This window comes from Teleopsis dalmanni, chromosome 2 (genome assembly GCF_002237135.1).
Source record: "Teleopsis dalmanni isolate 2A chromosome 2, ASM223713v2, whole genome shotgun sequence".
In the NCBI taxonomy this organism is placed as follows: Eukaryota; Metazoa; Arthropoda; class Insecta; order Diptera; family Diopsidae; genus Teleopsis; species Teleopsis dalmanni.
In genome coordinates, this window is record NC_051847.1 from 191,292,810 (window position 1) to 191,314,624 (window position 21,815).

Genomic DNA, 21,815 nt, shown 5'->3' on the forward strand with positions numbered 1-21,815 from the left:
TATTTGTTTATATACTGACAGATACAATGTGATCAAATAAATATATTTGACAGAACTCATTACTTTAGGGGCCGCTTTCTTTGAGAATCTTATTCTCAATATATTTCATTAACACAATGAAAACGCATGTCAAAAAAGAATTGAACAAATTTTAAAAATGATAATTTGATTCAACCAGACTTAATATGATTTTTACAACTCTGAAAAAAAAAAATTACGGCTAATAACATGTCAATTAATAGTACATTCACACTATCTCATTTAGGCGGTTTTGCTCATTATAATCACTAATGAGCATGATTTACCATACAAAGAGCTTTCATATAAATGTGCTGATTTACAATAAATCAGCTCATTTTAGACCAAAATTGTCGAATGCAACCCTTTAAAAAAAATTTCCCAGAAGGGAAATGACCAAAATTTGAAGTGTCTGTCATATATTTTTAAATTTAAAATGTAAACAAACAACAATTGAGCTGTAAACAAGCACACTGAAAAAGTGAGCATTAAATACAATCTGTTTTTATTAATTGAATATATAATTGATATATAACATGTATATAAATGATTTAAAATATCAATTAAATATTTAAATTTTTAGTAGCAAAATAATTTCAGGCAAATGCACACGGTTGACTTGCCAACGCCAAACAGATTTGCTACGCTTCTGTATTCAGCCGACGACCCAAGGCAATACAAGCCAATGGCAATTCTCTTTTCTAAAGAAATTAAAATTTGAAAGTTTATATCTTTTTTCTGTAGTCCTTTTAATAATTCACATAACTCCTTAAAACATTCCAAACTCATGCGAAAATTTTCTTTGAAAAAATTTGGACCATTTTTCTGGCAATCCATTTCCCAGAATTTCTTTGTTATTTTCTGAAAAAAAATGTTAATTTTAAACTTTATTTAATAATCATTACTGGCGGCACTAACCAAAGTCCAGCACTTCCTCCGGTTGCTAGCAATTATTGTAGAAAGTATTGTTATTTGCTTTTTTCTTATTTCAAGTATATTTTGAAATATGCATTGCACGACATTTACGATATTCAGAAATTGCTTTCTTTCTTTCTATTATTAATAATTTCACACACATTATATATTATGTTTTTTAAATTTTCCGCGTTTCCCATTTTAAAATATTTATTTTACACAATACCAAATTTTTTCTTTGTGTTTTATTTGTAAACAAAAGAAAGTTCTTTTATAGTTTTTTTGACATATAAAAGTTCTAAAAGCTGTATAAATGAGCTCATTATTATGTGAATGCTTCCTCATTTATATAAATGAGCAAGTGCCTAAATGAGATAGTGCGAACCTGGTATAACACAATCTTATATTCATGAATAGATTTTTAGTTTATAGGGTGGCATCACTGATTTTGTATTACATATTCCTTTGAAGACAAACGTCAAAAGTTTATCACAGTGATTTGATAGTCGGAGTTATATTTTTTCAGTCTTAAAATAAACAAAACTACGTATTATATTTTATATATAGTATTTAGTATTAATTTAAGTAGCTAAATTTTAATTAGTTTCATAAATGTTTGTGATTATAAATAATTATGGTTTAAAAACTGAACAATAGAATGTAAAGTGCTTCCATAGTAAAACATATTACAAAAAATTAAGAAAAAAAATAAAATTAAAAAACAAACCCCTCCAAAACGGAAAAAAACTCTGTTTATCAACCAACGTGCACGGAAAACAAAATAGCAAACTCTCTCTCTCTCTTTCTCTCTCAACGGATTATCAAATCTCTTGTACCTCACAGCAGTCAGCCAAAGAGCAATCTTGGTTAATGCGAGTACCAGCTATTTTTTCTAATTGGACAATTTGCTTGCTGGTTGCAATCAGTCGTCGTTGTTGCTTTGTACGTGTTGAACGTGTTTGGTGAATTAATAAAATCCAAAAGAAAAGTTTACGCTACGATTTGAATTAATCGCTTGATTTCAAAAATTTTACCTTTGATTTAATAAATAAAACAATATGGAAAAACTAAGCGTGTGCATTGTCGGTTCTGGCAATTGGTAGGTGTCATTTTTTTTGTTTTGTTAATACACGCTTGCATGCAACGTTGCAGTCCATGCAACTCCCACATGTTATATAATTTTAAATGGATTCTAAAATCTATGATTTTTTTTATCGTTTCTCAATGTCTAACTTGCATCTTGAAGGGGATCTGCGATTGCCAAGATTGTAGGCGCGAATTGTGCTAACATGGATGAGTTCGACAATCGCGTTAATATGTATGTTTATGAAGAAGTGGTCAATGGCAGAAAACTAACAGAAATCATCAACGACACTCATGAGAATGTGAAATATTTACCGGGACATAAGCTACCAGAAAATGTGGTAAGTAAATTAGTCTGTCATACAAGTTGATTATCAAATGGAGATAAGATTATTTTTAAAACAATATTCGAAAATGTAGATTTGCTATTTTTAAAACCAAACCTTTGATCTTTAAATTTCGGTCCACAGAAAGCAGTTTCTTAAATTTTTAGTTTAAACAAATAATTAACATTTTTGTTTTCTAAGTCTGCCTTAGTTTTTGCTCGGCGGAGTTATAAAACTTGTTAATGAATGATTTTTTTTTTCTGAACAAAAAAAAATAAATTATATTTATTATGTATACATATTTATTTCTTGAATTCTAAATCGAAATCTCTTAGTAACAGATTGAGGGGAATATGTGGCATAGTGGATTATTAATTTATTTAATTAAAATTGTTTGATCTGTTATTTAAAACATTGTTCAATAAATCTAATTAATTAATCAATTATTTTTTTTTTAATCCTTTTTTTTTATTTGAAAAAAAAAATGTTATATAACCTTTTTCTTTCATTTAAAAAATAAGTAAATTATTTGCGTTTCTTCTCATTGAATTTTTATATAATCTTCAATCAAATAATACTTTTTTTCATTAATTATTTTTAAATCTTTTTTTCAAATAAATAAATTTTTCGTGATTCAAAAATTAGTGTATTCATTAATGAAAAAATATCACCAATTATTTTAAGAATTAATTTATATATATCTAACGGGGGTTTAATGTTTTAAAAAATAAAATAAATACAAAATTTTGTTGTGTTATTAAAAAAAAATTTTTTTTGTATATTACTTTTATAACACTTTCATACTACATACAACATATTTTAAGACATTTGAGTACAGTGATTGTCGCCCTATTGGCCCGTTGTGACACCATCCTATCCCAGTTAAGAAATCGTTTGCTTTTCCGCAAAATCAACCATATAGCCTAACCTCGTAAGCATCTACATAGGGTATAAGTTCATTTCAGCAATTTCCACCTAGGTTTCCCTTGTGTACACATGTGAAGTCTATAAGCTATATAGTTGCAGAGAAGATACTCAATCGTCTTCTTGCCATGGTATAGTCAACAATGTTTTATAGAACTAACTATAGAACCTCGTAAACATTAAAATAGGGCATAACTCCATTTTGAAATTTTTCCCAGATTATCCAGGAACGCTTTTTCTAGTGTACTTATTCGAATCCTGCATAAAACTAGAAAGTTGCGGAGAAGATGCTAAATCGTCATCTCGGCATGGCAGCTCCTACCAAAACAATTTAAGGAAGCTTTGAGTATAGTAGTGTGTTTGCTATTCAGTTAGTGCTGTATTATCACCTACATCAAGACGGCTAGGTCCTGCCTACTGATATTTGAAGTTAGTGGTCTTGACGAGGATACTGCATCTGTGTTGAGGGCTGTAAATCTTTGTTGTTGGACGGGATTGCTATTCCTTTCTCTTCATTGTTCCTGTGTATATATTGTTCCTTTTACTATTTTTCAAAGTCGCTTTTATTAGTCGAATGAGTTTTCTGCTGATGTGCAATACAAACATTTTCTTTTGGATTATGTATCGATTGATGTTGTCAAATTCTTGATCTATAGAGAGAATATGTAAGTCAAATTTATTGGATTTTTAGCAACCTTTAGTATAAATGCCTTGTTCATTACAGATATAGTGGGTTTGAAGTTGAATAGATACTCTCCCAGCACACATTCTGCAATTTGCAAGAACATCCACAAATGGTATTTTTACTTTCATTAAGCATAGTAATTACCATTATTACTATATTATATCTTTTTTATGCTATATATAATATATAATTATATTATTATTAAGTAATATTTATGTGTACAAATTGTCTATATATATATGAGAATAGTTTAATTACATTGAACTCTTCCACATCTCTGATTTTTCTATATTTTTATGAGATTCTACTTTCGTTCTCCCACCAGCCGTTTTAATAATTTTTTGCTCATTTTAAAAATATTTTAAATTAGTTTAATTAAAAGCAATAATTATAATTATCATTTAAATACAGTAGATTTGCTTTAGTTTCTATATTTATTAATTAGTTTTAATTTTTTTTCCAACCTGTTCGTCAATGCTTTTTCAAGTTTACTGCCGTAAAGTAAACAAGTAAAAAAAATTCATTTCAGTGATGAAGTAATGGAAATTTTATTTATTGTTCATAATTAAATAAATAAAAGCTAATTGGGCATTTTATTCGCAAAGTAAAAAATCTTAAAACACGTTTTCATTTCAGTGAAAAATACAATATTATGCAACAAATGCTAAAATGCATTCTTATTAAATTTTATTTTTAATTGTTATTTCAAATAAGCTCAAGCACAGCCAAATAAAAATGTTCGTACACATAATACTACCTACTAAAACAAATAAAATCGTTTTAAAAGTTTTTCTAAATTTTTTTTTTGTTTTCTCAATTTTTATTATATTTTTGTTATATTTTTGTTAAGAAAATCAAATAAATTTTATTTAAAATCCTTACGTAAATTAAACCTTAAGCAAAGTGCTGCCATATACATTATCTAATCAGACAATGACAATGACATTTCTTTTGCTATTTTCATGTTTCTCACCTATATATTTTGTTTTTGTTTTATAGCATGCAATTTTTTGCAGTAAATTGTTTTTGCTTATTTTTCATTTGCTTTTCTAGCCAAGAGCATAAATAAACTACCTTGAAGTTGTAAATATTTTGTTAATCTCTTTTGATTTGTTTCTCTCTTTCTCTCAGTGCATTATAGCATCATTTGGCTAAAATCATTTCAGTCTGGCACTAAACAAGGCAATACCGTCCGTCAGTCAGTATATATTTGTGTGTGTGTGTGTGTGTGTGGGTGTTTGTATGTTGAAGGTATTGTGAAACTTCCATTCTTTTTAGAATTTGTGGTATTCGCTGTATAACTGTGTTGGTTGGTTTTCTCTTTGGCTGCATATTTGTTGTTTAAATTGTAATGCAACGTGTGGGTCAAGGCCATGTGTGATTTCTGTGCTCCAACAGCTTGCAAACTTTGCTTTGTTCGATTTGCTTTTACTTTTGTTTATTTTGTTAGATTATTCCAAAAAAAAAATAAAAATAAAACTGTTTAAAGGGTTTTATATCTCTTCAAAATAATCTTAACATTTAATAGTTAAGTTTTATTGGCACATATTTGTTGGTGTTTTTGTTGTTGCTATTATTGCCACTGTTGTTGTTGCTGTTATTTACACTGTTCTCGCTGTTGTGGTTACATTTGTTGTTGTTGCTGCTGTTGTTATTACTTATTTGCATTTTCAAGGAAATTTTATTTATAAGAAATACACTTTCAAGGTTACAGGATATGTGGGAGTCACTCTCATAATGCCTTGACAGCACCATATCTAACTAAATTGCATTAAGCAAATGAACAACAATCAATATTATTTAATTTTCATGTACAATATTTGAAAAAAAAAACTTTGTTATAAACTTTATCGAAATATAAAAAAAAAAAAATATGTTAATTAAGATGACTCATACGTCAAATGACAACATTTATAAATTGTTTTTTCTTTCTTCTTTACGTACTTGAAAAATGGTCGTTAAGATTATTAATATTTAATGCATTTCAAAAAAAACTTCTAAAATTTATTGCCGTTAGCTCTTTTTTAACTGCACTAATTTGTTGCATCAGATAGACCAAAATCTTTCATTCGACATCCAAAATCTCTATGTTCAAGACTTTATTAACTAAAGTTCTTTTTTTTAATTGGAAGAAAAGCTCGAAACCCTATTTAGTGCGAGATTTCAATTGCCCTAAAAACTCTGCTCGTCCGGATGGAAAACTCCTTTAGGAACCACCGTTAGGTAAAACGTCTAAAGTATTAACTAATGCTGTAATCAGCCATCCGTAAAACTTGTTCCAATCATCATATTTGTTGAAATAATCGTAAGCTGATGCTGTTTTAACTTGTATCAATGTTTCTAATTGATCATATTGATACCAATAGTTGACTCTACTGTCATTAACTTGATTAGTTGGTCATTACAGATGTGAGTCGTGTTTGTTCGCGTACAATAGCCTCCACCAGCTAGCTCGATCAGTGGTTTGCTGTGCCCGTTGGTAGTACCGAGTACCTTCACATCATTGGTCACCTGCTATTTTCACTAAAGATGGGGATGTCCTCTATTCCGTTTTTTATTAATAGGTAATGAATCAAACACGTTTCTAGTTGGAACACTTTCTTCCATTCGCTCGATATGACCCAGTCAGCCAAGTCCAAAAATTTTTATGCACTTAACTAACATATGTCAGTGTTAATAATACGTTACTTGTTGTCAACAAGTGGAGGAGAATAGATTTTCTGAAGAATTTTTCTCCTGAATGCTAGGTACTTTAACTGAATGCTTTGGTTTACTTCCGAATATGTTGAACCGCTCTTAGCTTATGCATGATCATAATTGTCTCCTATAGTAACTGCTATGCGATCTTTTTTTGCATACCATATATGCCATCTCTACGGTTTATGAAAGTCATAACCAGATATTTAAGGTTATATTGTCTTAATTTAAAAATGTGAACATTGTAGCATCGTGGGAGTTCAGAAAATACTGTGTTTTGCTTCGAATCAGTTTTAAGTTAATATTTTTAAATTAAATATTAAGTGAAAAGAGAGTTTGATATGCTTTACAGATTGAGAAATTTCATTGTTTTAAAACTAAATTAGATGTAAATACTACTTTGTCATCTAGTATATTGGAACCTTTGAGTTCCAAAAGAACTTAAAAATGTTTGAAAAATGTTTTTTGAACAGTAGACAATTATAACAATTCATTTTTATCTGCAATTATTTGAGTATTTGGCTGAGACCATACAGCTGTTGTTAGTATTGATGAACACCCATTTTTAGAGGTATTTTTTGGATATATTTCTTAAATTTAATTATTCGTAAATCAGTTTTTGAGACTATACGACCAAGAGTTAAACTTGTACTCTGTCAAAATTTAAACTAAAAGTCACTGACTAACCTGACTAAAATGAATGGTCTAAACCTGAATTTCATTTGGTATTGTTTTATCTTGGAGTTTTTGAAAATTTGCTGTGAAAATTCATTATCTAATTTGAATCATATATCAGTTATAAAATAATTGAATTAATTATAGTTTATTAATTGTTAAAATACAGTAGTATTTTTTTGAAAACGTTAATTATTTAATCTTATTAATACTGATTTCTGATTCATTGAAAAAAAGTGAGAAACATAACAGAAAAGAATATTTATATCGTAACAAATTTTTTAAAAAATTGTTTATACCATATATCAATTAATAATAAAATAAATTCAATTTATTCAATCGTACATTATTAAATAACACTTTTTTTCTACCATAAAAAATACCATAAAAACACTGATATATTTGAAGTTATCAGTACTTCAAAACAATTTGTTAAACAAACCTGTAAATCCATTAATGTATTCGCTATAAAAAACGTGTTGTTACTAAGCGCTCAAGTGCTATTTCAAGTGCTTAGAATTATGTTGAGCCTTGCAAAAATTTTTATTAAAAATGCTTGAGCGCTTTTTTTTATTAAAATCCGCTTGTTAATATAAAAATATTTAATAACAACTTACGTGACGTAAAGGTAAATTATAGAAACTTAGAGAGCAGACTGAATAAATTTATAAAAAAATTTCCATTCTTTATAGAGCAACAAGTTATCTTGTTTACTTTTTCTATATTACAACAGGTGGGCTGTCTTCATTTGTTAAAATTGAATTTATTATTTTGAATCTATTATTATTATATTGTCTTAAGATTCAAAAAAGTTTTTATAATATTTAATTGTATTTCCTGAAATCTTTCTGTATTGTTTTATTATTATTTAAAAACATTTTTTATGATGTCCAATATTTTTTTAGTAGTTAAGTAGTACATCCAAACGATAAGCAAAGTTCAAAATATAAACAAGAATTGTTGATAAGCGCTTTTTTTTTTGTTTATTTAAGACATTTGTTTTTATTTATATAAAATATTTACTTTTTATTTCTTTTTTTTTTTGTTAATAATATATTGATATGAAAATAGAAGGTGTAGTTAAAAGGCATATCAAATGCGTGTTGAAGTACAATTTTCATAAATGTTTTGTTTAAGTTTAGCATGAATGTAGTTTTTATCGATTTGATATCAAAACTTTATCATTTTTGACAAAACAATTAAGTAATTATTGCAAATTAATTTTTTTTTATCAAAGTTTTGGTTAGTTTCCAGAAATATAAATTAATTTTTAAGATATGTATATTTTGCAATTTACTAATTTATATTCTATTATATTTTCTATTAAATATATTTTAATTTTGTTTATTTATATTCATATATTATTTTATTTTTTTTATTTTACTTTTTTTTTTAATATTTTACTGTCGCAATTCGTTTATTATTTGTTGAGCTGCGCAAAATATCATTTCAGCTCATAAATTATAATTAAAATTGCATTAATGTCATTCACTGTAATCCTTTTTTCACATTATTTTGCTAGAAAATAAAAATAAATTATATTAAAATAAAAAAATAAAAGCTCAACTAGATTTAATTATTTTAAATGACTTTTTAATGGCTAATATAACCATATTAGCCAGTGGCAGACATTCAGTTTTCCAGAGCTACTAACTTGAGCCTCAAGACGTAAGCACATTATCTTACAATTATTTATTTAAATTAAAATAAATATGTGTTATATGTAAATTGATATAGACATTAACTTTTTTATAATATATAGTATATAAATGTTTAAAACAAAAATTATAAATTATGGTATATATGAAATATACCATATTTTTAAAAATGCTTTAAAAATTATTGAAATATTTTAAATAAAAATACTTAATATATTAAACTAGCTATAACAAATTTATCCATTTATTATATCTTTTTATTCAGTCAGTTTCTATTTTTCTATTGCTAAAAATAAATTTTTGCAATGTTATATATATATATATACTTTCTATTTCAATATTTTTGTAACTGAATAGAGTTGCATAACTAATTCACTCATTTACTTTTAAATACAAAAACTAGTTTCTATCGCTACTTTCACTATATCATAGTATCAGAGATATATTGCGTTGTTATAAATCATTTATTTAAATTTATTTCCATTTTCTGCTAACCGTTTTCGTTAAGCAAATTTGACATTTTTGCCGGCTTCTGCTTTAAGAGTGATTAAAATTTTATTATATACGAACAATGAACTTTCTTATTAGCCGGTATTTTTATTTAATTTTTAATAAATAGTTGTATAATTAATTATTGTAAACTTTTAATATAAATTTTTATTTTTCAAAAAAAAAAAATTTAATAAAATAGAATTCATTTATATATATAAATGAATGCAATGCAATGAAATATATACAATTTGATGAAATATATGGACGTATCAGAAAGCGGGATCAGGCACCCATTTTAAGTATTTCCTTATATCAAAACTGATGTGCCAAAAAAGTTATTAAAATTTTTATTTAATTGTTGTCTATTGATACCCAAGCCTTCCTTACTGATCTATTACATTTACGGTGTAAGACTATCCCATGAACCCACTTATAAAATATTGTTAAATATTTTTTAGGGAATAATTTTATTGGGGGCATATGGGGTCACTAGCTATGAACAAATATATTAAAAAAAATATAATCAAGAATTATTACTATATTGCATTCAAAATGTGTATATAATATTTATTAATGTATATATAATAGCATAAAATATTTGTAGGTATACATTTAGATACGTAACTCTGAGAATAATTACAAATTGCTAACAATTTGTATAAACAAAAACGACAAATAATAGAAAAGAGATGAGTGGGCTTTTTTTATTTATTAAAAATAATAGGTAAGTGTGGATAGCACACATTTTTTTGGCATAAACTCAAATTTTAATAATTTTTTTTTATATTTCTTAAAAAATTTGTGTATATAAAAAATATTTATTTAAATATTTTTTTAAATTTGTTTATGAAAACAACAATTTAAAAAAAAAAATACAAAACTGCATATAGGCGGTAAGGTATCTATGGAAACTTTGTATCTATTCTTATAGATATTGTTATTCACACAAAAATATGCGTTCATTAGATTCACTTTTTGTTTGTTTTTATTTTATTTTATTTAGATTTTTATTTTTGTGAAATTGGCAGTGTTTTATTCGAATAATTTATACCTATGCGATTAGATATTTTTTTATTTTATATTTTTTTATTTTTTCTCTTTTGTTTGTGATTAGTTTAAGGTCACTTTCAGTTATAAAAATACCTTTCAAGTTCAATTTGTTGCAATTACTATGTAATGGTTTTTTTTTTCATTGAACCTTTATTAGAAATATTTTATTAAAGAAGTTTGTAAGGGATAATACGTACAATGAATGAAATATTTCACTATTTAAAGTCTTCCCACAGATGTTATAGAAATTCGAACACGACTACTGAATATTTCTTATATCGAAGAGTGAAAAAATTTGATTTTTCGTTAATGATATAATTCATTTAATATATATCAATATATTGATAAAATATCATGAATAGACTTACAAATTGCTAAAAGCACTATCCATATCTCTTCCATATCCCAAATAACCCACTTTCTTATCATCTTACCTTTACGCAAACACAACCTAACCTAATCTAATAAAACAAATATTTTAAAATCATTTATGTTTACTGGTATATACATAGACTACGGGTTTAAATTTATCCAATTTTGTACTAAAAAAAAATGTTCTACTTAAACAATTTGCTATTTTAATAATGACAAATATTTTTTGTCAATCAATTTCTAAGGATCAAAAATTTCGTTCCTATATTATCTTCCTCTTGAAGAGTCTACTTCGTGAAGGATATAAAGTACGACAAGAAATTTAATATCTACCATATTGTAAATATTTTTTCTTTTTCTTACTCAAGGTTCACCCAATCACATCTTAACTCATGCATAGTTGTTCACAGATTACAACAACTTTTACTTCTAAAAAAATAATGATATACCTAAACAAGACAATATTATGTCCTGATGACCACAATATCTTTTGGCGATTAGTTTTTCAGGATTAACAGTTTTTGATTGTGTATTTTTCTCCAGACTCAGAGCTATATAAAGTACGACATGAAGTTTAATCCCTCTCATATACCAATTAATCCTTCTTCTTCTCACTTTACCTTCGGTGCATCATATCCTTACCCATTTATACGTTTTGTAATAAAATTCATATTTCCTGCTATATAGGTGTCTACGGGTTACAACAACAATTGATGCTTTAAGAGATGGTCAGTACTAAGAAAAAAACAGTGATCTACATAACTAATTTTTTTTACTTAATGCTGACCCAAATATTTTTTGTCGATCAGATTCTAAGTGTCAACGTTGTTTAAGGTCCCAACGCAAAGTGAACTTCGATATTCATATAAAGTATCAAGAAGTTTAATCTCATTAGAAATAAAAACTGCATTCTGGCATACAATATATTATCATGTTGTAAGATAGTATAAGTGAGGGAGAGGAGTAGTTTGCAACCTCAACTGTTTGGTGTAGAAAAAATGTTTCTTCTGTATATATATACAATATGTATTTTTGTAATTTGAACCTGTAGAGAACCACATTAATCGTATGTACTCTAATGATTGGTTTTGAATTTCATTAGCTCTAAAATTAGTTGAAACCAAACATGCAATTTAATATTATATTGAGGTATTCATTGCAAAAAATGATGTGTAAATAATAAATTGCATTTAATAGTTTATAATTTACTGCAATAATATCTTTAAAAAGTCAATTGCGTTGAATACTTGAAAAATTGCTTGTCTATCCCAAGTTAATTATTATACTCCCGTATTGTAGTTCCATGCCTTGTATGACACTATTTTCTAACCTGATAACATTGAAGTACACATATATAGATATAAGCAGCAATAAAAATATTTTTAATTAGTGCGCATTTTCGCACTAATAAAAACCTCGTAAAATGCAATAAACAATCGGAATATAAAATTGTTTTATGTAGTCCCCTCTTCCCTCCTGAAAATACTATCACTTATACAGTTCAATATTCTTTAAACGAAAAGTCCATACTAATGTTTATTCTATTGAGTCAAGCATTTCACATACTTCACATAAAATTGTTTACAAAACATTTTGTTTTATGGTTTCGCTCCATTATCAAATATTAAATATTTGTACTATTAGGTTTTTTATTTGCTCAATAATTTGTTATTTATAACCTTTGGTATAAGTGCTAAATGTATGGGCTTCCGTAATGCCTTAATATTGAAGATATATTATCAGCGATTAATTAATTTTTTTCCAAAATCCAACATCAAATATTGCTAATTTGGTTATTTAATATGATAATGTATATATATGATATGATAAAAATTTGGTCAATAATTAATAAGATTTTATAAAATATATTGTTATATTTAATATAATTTATAATTTATTATCTATATAACTATACACATATTTTGTTTAACTATATATTTTTTTTATTAAATAAATACTTTTATGTACGAATATGCATATATTCTGTAGAAATATATTAATTGTATTTTTTTTTTCTTATAGGTTGCAGTACCTGATCTTGTGGAGGCAGCTAAGAACTCCGATATACTTATTTTTGTAGTACCACATCAATTTATACCCAGCTTTTGTAAAACACTTTTGGGTAAAATCAAACCAAATGCTTTTGCGATTTCCCTTATTAAAGGATTTGATAAGGCGCCAGGTGGTGGTATTGATTTAATTTCTCATATCATTAATCGAAATTTGAAGGTAAGAAATATTTAATATTTGTTGTCACAATTTGTTTTATTTATATGGGGACTTAAAACAAATTTTTTTGGAGATTTTAATGTCAGCTATATTATATTTTCCTATGTTCCTACAATCATAGATATGTAATAACAATAAATACCAAAATATTTATTTCTTACTTCTGTCTGCATAGATTTAGAATATTAGAGTTGGACCTGAAAGACAGGATAACAAATGTACTAAGACTACAGATCACTGTGTTATCTCAAAAGTGAAAAAACTAGAAATACGGAACATGATTCTGAAGCAATGAAAAGATAAAAAATGGAGTATTCTGATAACCACGATGAATTTGTTGGTTTCATTAATAAATCTGAGAAAATCGTGAAAACCAAGACCATGAACCGTGTTCAAGTTGAGAACATTATAATTCAATAATTTTAATATAGATTTTGCAAGTGCTAAACAGTAAAATAACAATAGGACATGCTTTGTATTGTCTTGTTCTTGAAGACAAGACAACTGTCTTCATGCTCTCCTTCAGTACTTTTGCTTTTTGCCACACGGCAAGTTTACTTTCGTTAACCCAACGAGAGAATCTTGCAAAGTTGACATTGAAAACAAATCATTTCATTTTAATAACTTAGAATATCAGGTTATTATTTTATTATCTAATAAAATTAAGAGTTGTAATAGATTTTTAATTCTTCATGCTTACTATTCCTTGAAGTTCTCTGAAAAGTTCTGTAATGTTAATAAGCATCAGAAACTTTTATAATGTAAAGATTAGAAAATGGATTAAGTGTAGGAATGTTTTGGTTTACGAGTGCCGTTGTTCAACTCAGTCGTATAACATCGTTAATTTCGGGAAGCGTAACAGTAGTCAAAAAACCAGCTGGTGTGATCATGCTGGAGAGATTTTTATGGCGAACAATTATTAAAAACGATAGTATTCAGGGTAATTTTTAAATGAAGTTAAAAAGAGTGACAGAATGGGGATATTGCACGACAGATTTAAAAAACTTGCCATGGGATATAGAGCAGCAGAGAAATATGAGTCAAATATATGTGTGTGATATATTAAAATAGATATATTAAGCCGCGAAGTTAAGAGCAGAAGCTTGAGCAAACCTCATAAATATAACTTGTATTGAGAATACTTCTTGCTGTCTGTTTATAACTGCATTTTTTTTCTTCAGAAAAGTTTGGTGTTGAAGTTTTGAATTTCTCTTATAAATTCATAAAATTCATAATAGTTTTTTTTTCGCTTGCTGTTATAACAATTCTACAAAACCGATATCTTGTTTTTCATATCTCAACATATAATTAAAAGAAATTATCTGGTACAATTAAATTCAGTCACAAAAAAATTTTTTTTTAATTATACACTTGTAGTAATATTTATCAACTATTTATGTATATGTTTACATATTAATTACTTATTTACTTTCAACTGATATTCATTGCAATAAAGTGTTTTATATTAATTTTATTGAAATGTTAATTTTTTTATTTAGGTTCCATGCTCTGTACTTATGGGCGCTAATTTAGCTAATGAAGTAGCTGAAGGCAATTTCTGTGAGACAACAATTGGTTGCCGGGATGCAAAACACGCTAAAATCTTCCATCAATTATTCCAGTCACAAAATTTCAGAGTAGTTGTAGTTGATGATGCAGATGCTGTTGAAATTTGTGGAGCTCTAAAGGTAACTTATAAATTTATTTTCCTACCACTCAACAAGTTACTAATAGTATATTTTTTATTTATTTTTTTTTTTTTTGAAAATATAGAATATTGTTGCTTGTGGTGCAGGGTTTGTAGATGGTCTTGGTTTGGGTGATAATACAAAAGCAGCTATCATTAGGTTAGGTTTAATGGAAATGATACGCTTTGTAGATGTGTTTTATCCTGGCAGTAAATTATCAACTTTCTTTGAAAGCTGTGGTGTTGCAGATTTAATAACAACATGTTATGGTATGTGATAAATCCTTCAGTTTATTATATAATAAAATAATATTAATTATTGACATTATTTTTTAAAGGTGGCCGCAATCGTAAGGTTTCCGAAGCTTTTGTTAAGACTGGTCTTACAATAGCGCAATTAGAAACTGAATTGTTAAATGGTCAAAAATTGCAAGGCCCCGCTACAGCCGAAGAAGTTAACTATATGCTCAAAAATAAGGGTTTAGAAGACAAGTATTTTATCTATAAAATTTATTTGTTTAAAAATAATTTAACTTTATATAAAACTTGATTTTAGATTCCCATTATTTACCGCCATACACAAAATATGTACAAATCAACTTAAAGTTGAAGAACTGATTGAATGTATACGTTCTCATCCCGAGCACATGTAAGTTATTTATAAATTATTAATAAATATTTGAAATATTTCAAAAAATTTAAATTCTTTCTCAAAATCGCTTAATGCTATAGCTTTTCAAATTTTATAAATTGTTTAATTTATATTTGCTTAAAGTTTGCTAAATATTACTAATCAAAGATTGCTTAAAAAACTGTTGACGAAAAAGCTTCTACTTAAACTAATACTAATGTTAATTTGTGAATCCATTTTGTCCAATTAATTCTTTATTTTATTATAAATTAATTTTTATGTTTTATTTTATTGTTTTTGTTTAATATTATCTTTTAATATTAATTTTTTTTTTATTCTAAATTTATTTTTATGTTTTGTTTTGTTGTTTTTTTTTAATATTAATAATGAAATTATCTAAGCGATAAAACTCACTAAATTATTAGCTACTACCTTATTTTGTATACATATTACATCTTCTATTGTATGTTTTAATATATTTATATTTGCTTTTATTAAAACAATATTATTTTGTATTTTGTAGATAAATCACACCTTATGTTATTATTTTATCAATTTAATTAAATTAGGATTTATTGGTAAAAACAAAAAAAATTTATATAAATAAGTATAAAATTTGGGTTGGGACAAACTATTCAGCGGTGTTTAGGATTAAGGTGCATTTATATTTCCTAAGTATCTATCAAACTTTTATCAAACTCATTTTACTGTATTTTTCCATATCAACGTATTTAATACATCCTTTCTACTCTTTTTAGCTTTATTTTATCTGTTTTTTTATTTTAACTTATCTAATATATTCATTCCACTCTTTTCAGCATTATTCTAACAATCTTTTCCTTTGTTTTTAATACTTATAAGTTTGTTAGTGCGCTAGATATACATCATATATTGACTGCATCAGAAATTATTTGTGCTTAATTTTTCTTTATTCATGTCTAGTTTTATTAACTGGCCAATTTCTTTAATTTCTTCCTTTATGTGGTTTATTATACAGTCCTTTTTACCTAACAGTTTTCTGTAATCTAAGAAAAAGAAGTGAGTTCTGTAAGATCCTATTTCATTTCTGTCTAAGAGCTTTTAATTTTTTCTTAAAATTTTTTTAACTAAATATTTGCATACATAATTAGAATTAGAATTAGAATTAGAAAAGGGAGAAAATTAGAGAGAATGGAAGTAGGGTAGGGACCCAAAAAAAAGAGGTATTCATCTTTCCAGATGATCAAATATCGCTTTTATATAACTCATAATTTTTATACCGTATATAAAGAAGATAGATTAAGATCAAAGTAAAGAGTGGATATAGAACAATGTTCAATATTGGGTACTATTAAGATAATATGTAATATATCTATAAAAGATTCCTTAAGTATTATTTTCTTGATGATTAATAGAATTTTTTTCTTTACTATTTAAATATTATTTGGATGATTTTCTTATCTTATTTCTTCGTGATTTAATAGATTTTATATCATTTAATAATCACTTAATACAGATATTCTAAAATATTTTTATATTTATATAATATTTATTATATGAATGTGTTTCTTCTTGTATAATATTTTTCCTATTTTCTTAATGTTTTGTTTACTTTTCTTTGATATCTGTTTAATATTTTAAAGTTTTGATTACACTTCACTGTTTTTATGACTTAATATCTTTAACTTTCTTATTCAGGATTTTTATATGATATTCAAATTTAATTATAACAACAATTTTAAGGGATTTTCTTTTTAATTCAGTGATCTAATGTTTATTATTTCGTTTGGTTATATTTTTATTGTGTTTTACATGTGAAATATTTTTTGTAAAATTTTTTTTTAATTTTACAGGTATCACCCAACCAACTTATTTCCATTATAACCATTTTTTCTATAGCACTTTCAAGCATGCACAATTCAAGACTCATTCAAAAAAATTTAAGTATCATAAAAATCAATTAATCTGTTTTTTTTTTGTATATATTTTATATAAAAAGTTTAATGAAAAATGCGAATTACTAACAACAATTAATGAATTTTAATGCATTTTATATTTTCATTTCTTTATTTTTTTCTTAGGGAAACGTCTTTCATGCCGACACCAAAACTTTAATTTAACAAAATACACTTTAGGTCATAATTTACAACACACAAGTAAATAAAATATAGTAAAACTATCCGATCATTGTGTGTATGTGCAGGAACATACAACATATCGTACATGCAGCATATATCCTCAAAAATGCATAAAGAACTGCATTTTATGTATAAATCCGACACATTTGCCCCCTGACCTATGTACTCCATATATGACTTTTTATTTCGTAAAGTAACTAAAAAACTTAATAACTTAATTTTTCCTAATAGTTGCTCAACAACAACAACAACAACAACACCTAAATACCAAACATTAAACCATTATAAATAAATTTTAGATTTTTAGATACATATTTCCAATTTTATGTTGTCATTAAAACTGCAATTGTAAATAGAAAAATATTAATGTAACAAATATATTGTTTGTTTGTCTTATTTCATAAGCATTAAAGTTTTTGATAATAAAAATGTTTTGTTTTTTATACATATATATATATTTTTCATTTTTTATTGATATCGATAAATCGTCATAAGTTAAAATTAAATAATAGTTGCATTAGTGGTACAGTTTCGTTTTAATTGAAAGAAGTTGAACTCACTCTCGATTATAACAAATATGCAAGGCCTCAGATCGTGCAAAGGTCTCCAAGGTAATAATGCACTCACATTAGGTGAATTGTTTTCAAAAATTATCAAGTTTTTATCAATATTTGAAAAAACTCAACCACTTTTGATCGGATGCTTCAATGAACAGACAGACTTGGCCGGTCAAGAGAGTTTTTACTGCATTTAAAAAAAATGCGTAGAAAACTCTGAACTAGGGTTTCTTAATTATCGTGTTGCGCTATTAGAACAATCGCAGATATTGGTACTGGCCCTTGTAAAAGAAATCGAATGTTTTACCTTCTTAAACACATTCAATTTTTTTCCGGTACGCAGCAGTATATTTCAGGTTGAGTAATACTACTATTCTTAACTGTTATCTATTGATTTAACAAACTATAGTTTTGTGATTTTATTTAATTCTTAGAAATAGATAGTTATTCAAAGTGCCTTGGTACATCCGCACAAATGACCTTAGAATAGACCCGGTCAAAACATACATAAGGGACAAAGCCCTGAAGCTGTTCGCGAAAATCGACAGGTTACCCTACTTAGCACTATTTAATCTCAGAAAAATCTTTAGCCGCACGAGGTGGTAAGCAGATCTTAGATCAGTCATCGAATAATCACGAAGCTTTTGAGGAATACATAAATTAGTCAGTGAGAAGGGTGGAACTCTGCAGAAACCCCTTAGCTATCAAAGAGTAAAAGTACGCAGATGCACTAACTCGAAAAAGTCTTAACGTGAAATAGATAGTTAAATTTAAATAAATTAATGATAGAGTATATATGTGGAAAATTCACAATTTATATAAAAAAATTATAACTATTATTTGTTGTCAAATTTTTTGTAAATTTAATTTGTATATTATTTAATATTAAAATACATATATAAATTGAGTTAGTGTGTATTATCGAGTTTATAATATTTCTTCTTTCTATTTCTATAATTCTATTTCAAAAAATTCATAGTAAAGAGGTATACGGATATTTTATATTTTTCTAAATTTCTCTCTTAAATGTTTTGTAAAAAATAAAAAAATGCGTTATAATTTAATTTGTTTAAATATTTTTGCATATCCTTATGTTTAGCTAAAATTTGCTTGTTCCTTCCTGCAAATATTGTTTTGTAATGTTTGTATTAGACAGCATTTAAGTGATTTTTAATTGGCACTTTTGAATGGAATTGTTCAAATTAAAAAAAAAAATAAACAACAAATTGAAAATTACAAAATGAATGCATATAATTTTTAATTCTTCTAGATTTAAAACAACAGGTGCTGCTTAAAATAAATAAAAACAAATGCCCCAAAACACTGGCTATTTAAAAAGTTTTAACAGCCGTTAAAGGGTATGCTACTAATATACACCAATAAAAATGAACGAATTTTTTTAATAACTGAAAAATAACATTTTTAGCACGAAATCAAAATTACAATTTTTTTTAAAATTAATAATTTTTTTTTAAATTATTTTATTTTTAAATAATAATTTAATAATTTCTTTAAATTAATTTTTTATGAGTTTCTAATTATTGCAGCAAAAATGATAAAACTTATTTGGGATTTTTATAAACAATGCACAATAAATGCCAAAAATTAAAAGAACTAAATACAAAAACAATTGGAATTACTTTAAAAAAAATCTCTTCCCCCCAGCAACTCTTCCACCACAAGAAATTGGCTATTGCAAAACCCCAAAAATTAATGCACCCAACTTATGTGCAATTATTTTTTATATAAAATTATTTATTATATATTCTGTATTTTTACTTTCTTCGCAGGGTACAATGCTAAATAATTTAACTATTTATATAAAAATAATATAATGAAATATAAATATATATTTATTTAAACACACAAACGCACTTTAATAGCTGAAAATATTTTAAATCAAAAATCAAAACCAAAAATTTAGTTAGCATCCCGAAAACGCTTTAATCATGCCACGAGTGAAACACACCAGAAAGGTTGTAATAATCCACAATTTTAAGGACATCCACAGGCGTTGAAAATATCAATTTTCAATCAAGAGAAAAAAATAAAAAAAAAATTTGCTTTAATCCATCAGAACTGCCCTTTTAAAAATAATTTAATTATTTAAAATTTAGTTTTTAATTGAATTTAAATTTGAATGTAAATAATTGGTAAGAAGGATGAAAACGAATGTATTATCGAAGTTTTTAATTTTAAACAAGGATCTAAGATATCTCAGAACAAGTCTAACAACAATTGTAACTTGAAGTACCTAAAAGTGTAGTTTTATAAGTGAAGAGGCCAATTGAAACTAAAGTTTTAGCCATATACTGTAATATTGTTTAAAAATTTGTATTAAATTGTATTAAAATATATAAAGTTTTATTCAACTAGCGTAGTTCTTAGTATATTTGGCATAATTAAATATTTTAATTGTAAACCAAAAATAAATTTTAATCAAAAAAATTTACAATTTCAAAAAAATGTTTATACATTTATTTTATAGTCTATATAAAAATTAATTAAAAATTTTTTAATAGTAATAATGACGATGATATTCCCTTAACTTTTGCAGAAGATATCAATAATAATTCTGTATCTAAAGATATGTTAAGTGGTGGTCGCCATTAAAAGTATTCTTGAAGTCTTCAAAGTGAAGTATCATTTTCATAATAAAAATAGTAATGGACCCTCTGAGTGTGGTATATCAGAGAGAAAGTATGGGTTGTGGCATATTAGATGGTGTTCTCCAGTTAGTGTACCTAAAGTTATATGTAGCGTCAATAAATTTTGCCATCTCAGCAATGATATTTCAAAAAATGAATTTAAAAAATGTTGAGGGTAGAAAATCAAGTTTTGAAAAATGAACTTAGAAATATTTTTCTAGTTTTCGTTAGTGAATAAATTCTTTTGATAAATTCTGAACATAATAAAGAAGATACTTATTTAATATATATAGCGCAGTGTTTTTTATTTAGTTTAATAAGAAAACTATCGGAGTCAATACAAGTGACTAAAGCCCGCTATAAATATGTCATAATGGAAATAAAGTATTTTAATTGAGTAATACCACTCTTAATCGATGACGAAAATATGGGTTGCGGCATATAGACTGAGGTGCTCGTAACTGAAACTGTGCACGAAGTAATATTAAATAATAAAAAAATTCGGAGGAGCTAAGCCATAAGTGTTAAAGATCTAAGGTAAATGTATGTGTATGTGTTATAGGAGGCAGTCGTATATAGTCTGGAAATCAAAATTGAAATCAGATTCTCTGTTTTCATAAAAAAAAAATACTAAAATGTGCACCATTTCTTGATCTGCTTCGTAGGTATATGTATAAAATATGGTCTAATATCAAAAAAAATTAAACAAAAATAGAAGAAATGATAAATAATTTATAACATATATTAAATAATTTATCTGTCTTATTAAACAATTTAAAAACACTAAAATGGGTATGTGTGAATTAAAAATAGAAAGGAAACTTCTATGAGATAATCAATTACCCCCTTAATACAAGGCCTTAACTCATTGGCATTAATTTGAATAGATTTAGTTGGATGCGCTCGTAAAAGTGCATTCTTAAACCGCATCCAAACTTTTTTTAGCGTATTAAAATAAAAGGCATTGAAAATTCGAATTGGAAGCAGTAGAACTATTACTGCATAAAAACGACTGCAATTTAAGCGTGTTACAATAAAACGAGTTAATGCA

The 21,815-nt window shown here is 26.1% G+C and overlaps 1 protein-coding gene across 4 annotated transcripts; it reads left to right on the top strand.

Moving 5' to 3' along the window:
* Nucleotides 1-1,546: 1,546 nt before the first annotated feature.
* Nucleotides 1,547-19,946, top strand: LOC119678087 (glycerol-3-phosphate dehydrogenase [NAD(+)], cytoplasmic-like). Of its 4 annotated transcripts, none has more exons than XM_038089746.1 (8): nucleotides 1,547-2,032; nucleotides 2,180-2,357; nucleotides 12,918-13,124; nucleotides 14,624-14,812; nucleotides 14,898-15,081; nucleotides 15,150-15,303; nucleotides 15,368-15,460; nucleotides 17,275-17,365. In XM_038089746.1, the coding sequence occupies exons 1-8, from the start codon at nucleotides 1,992-1,994 to the stop codon at nucleotides 17,303-17,305; spliced, it is 1,077 nt and encodes a 358-aa protein (XP_037945674.1). In that variant the 5' UTR covers nucleotides 1,547-1,991; the 3' UTR covers nucleotides 17,306-17,365. The 4 variants fall into 4 exon arrangements, with proteins under 4 accessions (XP_037945674.1, XP_037945676.1, XP_037945675.1 ...); XM_038089748.1 differs by lacking the exon at nucleotides 17,275-17,365 and adding an exon at nucleotides 19,907-19,946 and having other exon boundaries at nucleotides 1,548-2,032; XM_038089747.1 differs by lacking the exon at nucleotides 17,275-17,365 and adding an exon at nucleotides 19,387-19,549 and having other exon boundaries at nucleotides 1,548-2,032.
* Nucleotides 19,947-21,815: the final 1,869 nt, after the last annotated feature.

What these genes read in the sequence shown, in the direction of transcription:
- LOC119678087 (XM_038089745.1), top strand. Translation starts at nt 1,992, where the DNA reads ATGGAAAAACTAAGCGTGTGCATTGTCGGTTCTGGCAATTG. An exon ending in AATAAGGGTTTAGAAGACAA is followed by an intron (nt 15,304 to 15,367) that starts GTATTTTATCTA and finishes ACTTGATTTTAG; the next exon opens with ATTCCCATTATTTACCGCCA. An exon ending in CGTTCTCATCCCGAGCACAT is followed by an intron (nt 15,461 to 17,502) that starts GTAAGTTATTTA and finishes TTTTTTTCTTAG; the next exon opens with GGAAACGTCTTTCATGCCGA.